At 39.2% G+C, this 8,658-nt stretch overlaps 1 protein-coding gene across 2 annotated transcripts in view; it reads right to left on the bottom strand.

Moving 5' to 3' along the window:
* Positions 1-4,066: 4,066 nt before the first annotated feature.
* LOC107662280 (pleckstrin homology domain-containing family O member 2) overlaps positions 4,067-8,658 on the bottom strand; it is an 18,185-nt gene continuing 13,593 nt past the window's right edge. For both annotated transcript variants that reach the window (XM_016452246.1, XM_016452245.1), the window contains 3 exons: positions 6,936-7,040; positions 6,603-6,701; positions 4,067-5,781 (listed from right to left, as the gene is read on the bottom strand). In XM_016452246.1, the coding sequence (XP_016307732.1) occupies positions 4,195-5,781; positions 6,603-6,701; positions 6,936-7,040 (1,791 nt within the window). In that variant the 3' untranslated portion in view covers positions 4,067-4,194. The remainder of the gene's footprint in view (positions 5,782-6,602; positions 6,702-6,935; positions 7,041-8,658) is intronic.

Genomic DNA, 8,658 nt, shown 5'->3' with positions numbered 1-8,658 from the left:
ACTTTTCATCATGGCAATATTCTTGATTCTGTTAGGTCTGAAATACGTTGAAGTAAAACTAACTTGATGTTGACATCTACACAGTTGGCTTTGCAGACTATCAGTAACCGTTACCCATAATAGCCTTCACTAACCAGTTCTCAGTGTAAAGAAGCTAGAGGTGAAGTGCAGCATGAAACTAGTATCTGCGGATTATTAATAGTCTGTGTGAACAGGGAACCTCTGTGCCCACCGCATCAGTATGACAAAGAAAAAAAAAGGAACAGACTATTTAAGTGATAGTTCACCCAAAAATGAAGATTAACAGTTGACCAAACAAAACCAAACAGTTGACGGTAGCCATGAACTTCCACAGTAATTTCCCCCCCATACTATTGACTAGAAGTCAATGGCTACCATCAACTGTTTGGTTACCAACATTCGTCAAAATATATTTGCTCAACAAAATATAATATGCTCAACAGAAGACAGAATCTCATACAAGTTTGGAACAACTTAAATGACAGTAAATGACAGAATTTTTATTTTTGGGTGAACTATCCTGTTTAAATACTGTGTTTGCATGATTATGTGGCTTTTCACAGTGCTACCATGTGCAAATATTTTTAGACGAGGCTGGCAGAAAATTAAGTAGCGTCAACACTGAAAACTTCTTCCAACTAGAAGTTGTAACTTCTACACTACCGTTTTTTTTTTTTTAAAGAAATTAACACTTTTATGTAGCAAGGATGCATTAAATTGATCAAAGGTGACAGTAAAGACATTTAGAATGTATATTTCAGTTATTTTGAACTTTCTATTCATCAAAGAGTCCTCAAAATAAATTGTATCATCATGTTTCAACAAAAATATTAAGCAGTACAACCGTTTTCAACATTCATATCAAATAATACCCATCACTTTTAAACATTCAAATAGAAAACAGTTATTGTTTATTGTAATACCATTCCATAACATCACCGTTTTTACTGTATTTTTGATCAATTAAATGCAGCCACTTAAAAAGTCTTACCAAAACCAAATGTTTGAACGGTAGTGTATTTGTGAATTTTAAAATGTAATGTGGATATTTTTAAGATTAGATAATCATTAATAATTCAGAACTGAGTGCCAACAAAACTGAAGACAAACCGTAAACTCTAGCCTGCACTTTATACAACAGACATGGATCAGGAAATATATAGCCATGTTGTTCATTGCTATTCACATGCTATATATTCAGTTTTAAACTGATTATTAACCTTTATATATTACAAGTGTAAGGTGCTGTAATTTTGTTTATTTAGCCATTTATTTTACCTGACTGAAAAATGTGTCTCAAGAAACACATTTGTCTCTGTCGGTTTAAAATAAAATTGATAAAAAAAAAAAATTGGGGGCGGAAGTCAGGCTCTTTTGGCTCGGCTCCCTTAGAAGAGCCGGGTCTTACGGCTCCCAACTGGCTCTTCATTTAGTATCACTTGGAGCCTTCTATTTTAGCCCAATTTAGCAATTGTGAATGGTTTGTGTGTTGGGAAGCAATTTTTTATTCAGTGTTTTTATAATAGCCTTATTTTTATGTATTTTTTTCGTTACCAAAAAAAAAAGAAAAAAAAAAAGTTACTTTTATTTAACATTTTAATAAAACTTTAATTGAACACAGAACCACAGCAAACAAATCAAATAAATAAAGGCAAAAGTCTTAACATTAAGACATTTTAGTCTTTAGTGCAGGCTGGCATTCAAAAATATCAGATGCCTCAGCTTGGGTGTGCTGATGCGATTTCTCCTCTCTGTGATTATTTGTCCTGTTTTTGAGAAGACTCTCTCTGAGGGGACCGATGTTGCAACAATGCAGTGTCTTCTTACAACGCACTTGCGTTTAAATCCGGATCCCCCGCCTCTTTCTGTGTACCTGGCCTTTACCACTACACTCGCTGTCTTCGGAGCGTGTGTCCCCCTTCCTTCTGTGCAGGTTGGCATTCAAAAATATCATATGCCTCAGCTTGGGTGTGCTGATACGATTTCTCCTCTCTGTGATTATTTGTCCTGTTTTTGAGAAGACTCTCTCTGAGGGGACCGATGTTGCAACAATGCAGTGTCTTCTTACAACGCACTTGCGTTTAAATCCGGATCCCCCGCCTCTTTCTGTGTACCTGGCCTTTACCACTACACTCGCTGTCTTCGGAGCGTGTGTCCCCCTTCCTTCTTTCACATAATGGTATGATCCTAGCCTATCCTCCCATGCGATTAGCCACATGTGTCTTTTTTTTTTTGTAAATGAAAAATGCATAAAAAGGCTTTTATGAAAACACTGAATAAAAAAAAATTGCTTACCAACACACAAACCATTCACAATTACTAAATTGGGCTAAAATAGAAGGCTCCGGCTGAAGATTCGGCTCTCCCCGACGGGAGCCGGCTCTTCTCGTTTCGCTACAAAGAAACGGCTCGTTCACGAACGACACATCACTAATATTCAGGTTGGCTGAGATGGCTTTGAAGGGCTTTTGAAGAGAATTTGTGTGGTTAAAGGGGCCGGCGGTCTAATTCAGTTTGGCCCAAGTTAGCAAAATGGCTGCACAACACCTTTAAAGTGGGAAACTGGGACTTCTGATTAAAACATACAAGCACAACCTTTAAAAGCACTCTGGTATCTCTCCTTGGTAGCCACTTGCTAGAAACAATTTTAACATGAGTGATGTCCCTTGACTCTTCATTTTCAACTCCTTTTTACACAAAAAAAGTTGCAGTGCAAAATTCAGCATACAACATGTCCCCCTTCAACAAACGTGTTAAAAGCGTAAAACGCTAACTTATCTAATAGTGGTTAAGTCCAGATGTAATTTATGGGGGTTTGAATCTATCTTAAAGTGCCAAATATAACTAAATATATGGAATAAGAAACACAGAAAGCCGAAAGTGAGATCGAGAAGTCAACTAAAGCAAGCTAAAAACACACTATAGCATCAGGTATGCTAACCCGGCTAGCAAATTTTGCCAGTTTCTTCACAAAATAAAATGTTGCATGTACAAATTTAGCTCAAAGTTTTCACTAAATTTAGAGAGAAAATGGTTTGTCTTCCTACCAACAACACGCAGGCCTGCAGTATCATCATCTAGAGCAGGGGTTCTCAACTCTGGCCCTCAAGGTCCACTTTCTTGCAGAGTTTAGCTCCAACCTTGATCAAACTCACCTGCCTGTAACGTCTAGTAATCCTGAAGAATTTATTAGACTGTTCAGGTGTGTTTTATTAGGGTTGGAGCTAAACTCTGCAGGAAAGTGGACCTTGAGGGCTTCTTGAGAAACCCTGATCTAGAGCAGGATTGCCCAGTCCTGTTCCTTGCAATCTATCTTCCTGTAAAGTCCAGCTCCAACCCTGATCAAACACACCTGAATGAGCTAATTAAGATCTTCAGGAGTTCTTGATAATTACATACAGGTGTGCTGGAGCAGGGCTAGAACTAAACTCTCCAGGAACAGGATTGGGCGGCACCCCTGATCTAGAGGTTACATTACCAAAACTGTAAACCCAAAAGTATACTTCGGCTGTGCGCTTTACAGTCCACATGATGCAATTTTCGTCATCAGAAATATCCGCGGGCATCCATGCAGCCCAATTTTTGTGTCCGCACGGACAGTCCACGTACAACCCTAATCAAACACACCTGAGCAAGCTCATCAAGGTCTTCAGGATCCCTAGAAAATCACAGGCAAGTGAGTTTGATCAGGGTTTGAGCTAAACTCTGCAGGGCAGTGGCCCTCCTGGACCGGATTTGAGGAACCCTGCTGTAGAGGCTATACAGCTACATTACCAAATCTTTAAAGCCCAGAGTATACTGCGGACGTCCACGCACATCGTTTGCGTGTAGCCCAATTTTTTTTGTCTGTACAGACGGTCCACGTACACCAGTGCAGGCAGGTAAATGTTGTGCCAGAACAAGTCCACTAGGTGGTACTCCGCATGTGTCAAACTCATCCATCCGCGGTTCCGTATACTTGGGACACGGCTGTGCGCAAGACAGAGCGGAACGCAGAAAGAGAAGTATACCCGGGCCTTAAGGCATCATAGTCTTTCGAGGTTTCGAGATTTGAACATGGTTGGGGATAAGAATTGCGTTTGATCAGTTGCATACAGTCATTTGCATTCTGTAAAATTTCATTTTCAGCATAGATCAATCATCCCTACAGGTTCCTTCCACCAACACTTACCATTACAAGCTTAATCTGTTTATTTTATTAAGATCTTTAAGATTTGTGGCTTCCTTCAAGAACTGGTCAGCTTTCCTGAGCTTCTCCATTGCTGCAGAGAGCAAGACCTCTGGGCTCGCGTCCCCCTTCATTTCCGTCTCACCACTCTGTCCAGTAGCGATTGCGTTCAGCAGCTCTCCAGTCTCTTTGATCTCAGAAGACACTTTGCTTTGCAAGTCCTTTACGTCACTTCCGTGTGGATTAATTGGTATATTTTTTCCCTTGCTTTCCATCTTATCTGCATTCTCCACAAGAAGGTCACCTAGGGATGCGGAGCGGGCCTTGGAAGAATGATTGAGAGGCATGGACAGGGACAAGTCGGCGCATTGGCTTGGGGTTGGACTTGCATTGAGAACTGAGGTCTTTGAGGTGGTGGATGGGGTTTCTAACAATGGCTCCTCCAAACTTGCGGCTTTGCTGTCAGAAGGTTCTAGATCATCCTCGCTGGCCTCTAAATCTAGTCCCTGGGAGCTACCTTTGAGCTTTGCGGAGGATGGCGTAACATGGTCACCCGTTTCAGACTCCTCTCCTGAGTGCTGACCACTGTCTAAAGACTTCTCCTCCAAATCTTCACTTGACACATCCCCAATTGGCTCAGTTTTGGGTTCTGGAATAGCCAATTTTATGTCAACTGTTTCTGAAGATGAAACGACGGAGTGGGTAACGACCATTGGGTCACTTTTTGCTGCAGTGTCCTCTTTCTTGGCAGATGCCTTAAATGGCTTCTTCTTGGGTGGAGCAGGGGGCCCGGGGCTCTTTTTTACAGATTCAGGAGTTGAAAGTGGAGTAAGATTAAATTGGGAAGGTTCTAGTGAGGTTGCAACTTCTCCAGTGGTATCAGAGGCTTTCTTTGAGTTTTGCACTTCTTGTTCAGCACTAGGTTCTTTTGATGGTATAATGGGTGAATCCCACATCACTACTTGTGGTTTCATGACCTTTTTGGATAGAACAATGGTCTCTACCTCTTCTAACTTATCCAGGTCTTCTTTCTCATTTGAAGCTCCATCTACCATGGTACCTTCACCATCAATGTCCTTATTCTTCTCTTTTTCCACTATTGTGACTGTGGCTGGTGTTACCGGGTTAGGCTTAATATGTTTGGATGGAGGAGTAGGGGGCTGGACGCTCTTGGTGGAAGGGGTTGGTTCGGAAGAGTCAGTGCTTTCTGCTTCAACCTCCACTTTACTATCTGAGATATTCTTCTCAGCAGCAGCCCCATCAACAGAGACGCAAGGTTTAGACTCCTTTGATGGAGGCATCGGTGGTGCCTTCTTTTGAGCTGCAGGTTCCTCATTTTTGGGCCCATCCTCTTTATGAGTTTCACTGGGTTTGTTGTCTTTTGATGGTGGCATAGGCGGACTTATAACTTTCTTCTGAGGTGTGGACTCTTCATCAGTGTCCTCCTCTGGAATGTTGTTCATCGCCTCAGATGGTTTAGAAGTTTCGGTTTGTTTATCCCCTTCTGTTTTCAAGCCACGAGTTCCATTCTGTATGGTAACTTCACCATCAAGGTCTAGTCTCAACATTCCATCACTTGAAACATTTGCAACCTGTAAGAATAAACAGAATATTACATTTAGAGGATATGTCTGGCTAATTGTGGTTAGTGATTTAAAGTATGCATTAAATTGATCAAAAGTGACAGTGGAGACCTTTACATTGCTACAAAGGATTTCTATTTCAAATAAATGCTGTGCTTTTGAACTTTCTAATCATCAAAGATTTCTATAAAAATATATTAATCAGCACAACTGTTTTCAAAATTGATAATAATAAGAAATGTTTCTTGAGCAGCAAATCAGCATATTAGAATGATTTCTGAAGGATCATGTGACACTGAAGTATGGAGTAATAATGCTGAAAATTCAGCTTCATCACAGAATTGTTTTTTTAAATATACTAAAACAGAAAAGAGTTCATTTAAATTGTAATAATATTTCACAATATCATTGTTTTACTGTATTTTTTATCTAATAAATTAGCATGATAGACCTGTGTACAAAAACATAATCTCAACACTGCATATTTAGTATTTTCTTTACTAGCTTTTCCATCATCGAACACTCCTTTAAAAGTTCATATTTATAACTCTAATCTCTTAAATGTAATATTTGGCAAATCTCAAAATGAATATCCATTTGAATATCTATTTTCATATTGTACATTATAAAGTTGTGATGGCTAAATTCAATTAAAATGCATTTATTTATTTATCAAAAGTATTTATTTCAGTTATTTATTTATTACATTATTATACAATTTTAATATCAGTATTGGTCAGAAATGTATTTGTGCATTCCTAGTTGTTCTCCAGCTGGGGTGATAAATGTTAAAAGACTTTTTTTGTCCATGTGAAATGATTATATCATACCTCCTTCATGTGTATCCTTGTTGGTGGCCTTCTTCCACGGTTCCCCTTTGGTCGGTTCCGTGTAACATGTTCTAAAGAGCAGCTTTCATCAACTTTTACCTGAGATTTAAAACATAAACAAAAATATGTTTCTGTAACTGTATCTATGTTCATTCATGCAACACCATATTTATTCAGGAAGATCACAGAGAAAGGATTAGTACATGCTGTTCTTCAAAAAAAAAAAAAATTCACATATGGCCATTGTAAATGTTTTTATTTTCAGTCATGGTGCTATTTATGTGTGTCTTTAAAAATCACAGTAAAATTTTACAGGTGAACAATAAACAGTACCTCATCAAAAATTGTGTTCTTTGCCTTATTGATTCCTTCACTCAGTGCCTTGATCCAGGCCTCTTTCTCCTCAGGGGTTTGTGCCTGAAGTTTGACATCTTGGACCTAAAACGAACACAACAAATTTATATGAAGTCATAGAAACTAGTATGACATGCATACACATGAATAAAACATTGGAAAAATTACAGATTCAGTTGCACATGCTAATCCTATTTTGCTTTTCTGTACGAAAAAAAATTAGGAAATAACCCGAGCTGGATCAAGCGTCTAGTATTATGTTGGATCACATGCATTACCCGCCAGAGTCAGACCACATTTTAACAATTACATTCAGTACTGTATACAGGTTTTATTAAAGATCCAGTTTCTGTTTTGCAGTGAACATCCCTGATGATTGGAAACATCATCAAAATGAAACAGGAAAATACAAAGTGATTTGTCCGTAGGATGTCCCATTGTTCAGTTAGGTTTATATAAAGTGTGTCTAGCATCCTGTATATTGCCAGACTCAGCATGAGTCTCCTAAGTGCACTTCACCCTTAAAAAATAAGAAAAAAGAAAGAAAAGATTTATGTTCTAGAGTGTAGCGTGTGTCACAAAAATATTTGTGATCGGGAGGGTTTGGAATCTCTTAAATCTTTAAACTCTTTTCAAGAACTACAGTATGTGAGGTTTAGTTATAAAATGAAACACTAGGCTGTGGTGTCTGACTCATACAGCTGGCTGGTCACAGTATTCAGGAGAGGAAAAAGTGACATGCTGGTCTGGCTGCTCTTTACACACACATTTTCTCTTCGAGAGAAGTCTCTTGACATCTGCTGAGCTCTTTGCAGTTCGCCAACGCCCCGCTCTCGTCATCTGTTAGTAATAATGCATATTTCGCCTGTTAGGTATCTTCCGAATTTCTTAAGTCCTCTCCCTACCTCCAAGACTCTGGATTCAATGTTATAGTGTACAGTAAACAATGTATTCAGTGGGCATAGAAAAGAATCACCCCCTTTAAAATAATCACATTTTGTTGCTTTGCAGCCTGAAATGAAGACATAGTTTTTGTTTTATCCAGCTGTATTTACTCAGTGCAACTTATAACATCCAAGTGAAAGATATAACACCAACATGTCAGAAAAAAATACAAACAGAATCACGGAGTTGGAAAAAGGATCACCCCCTCCTAAAAATGACTCAATCAGGTTTAACTAATCACCTTCTCAATGGCACACAAAGTCATCTGACTTTCAACTGAGATCATCTGTGGTCATTTTGATCAGCTCAGCATGAAAAGAGCTTTCCTGGAGCATTTCAGTCCTTGGTAGTGCAACTGAAGCAAACAATCAACTATGGGTGGCAAGGCACTGTCAAAAAATCTCCGGGATAAAGTTGTGGACAGGCACAAGTCAGAAGATGGATACAAAAACATTTCAAAGACTTTATCAATGCCTAGAAGCACAGTAAGTTTATTATTAAGAAGTGGAAGGTATTTGGTACAACACAGAGCCTCCCTGGATCGGGACGTCGCTCCAAACTGGATGAAAGAGACTGGAGCACTTGTCAGGATAGAAGGAACAATGGATGGGGCAAAATACTGTCAAATTCTTGCGTAAAATCTGCTGCCCTCTGCCAGAAAGTTGTCAATGGGAAGAAGGTTTACCGTCCAACATGACAAAACTGAGCACACAGTGGTTGAAGGAGAAAAAGGTGAATGTCCTTGCATGGCCTCGCC

This window comes from Sinocyclocheilus anshuiensis, unplaced genomic scaffold (genome assembly GCF_001515605.1).
Source record: "Sinocyclocheilus anshuiensis isolate Anshui unplaced genomic scaffold, SAMN03320099.WGS_v1.1 scaffold579, whole genome shotgun sequence".
NCBI classification, from domain to species: Eukaryota; Metazoa; Chordata; class Actinopteri; order Cypriniformes; family Cyprinidae; genus Sinocyclocheilus; species Sinocyclocheilus anshuiensis.
Note: the sequence above shows the minus strand (reverse complement) of the source record. Positions and strands in the feature narration are given on the sequence as shown.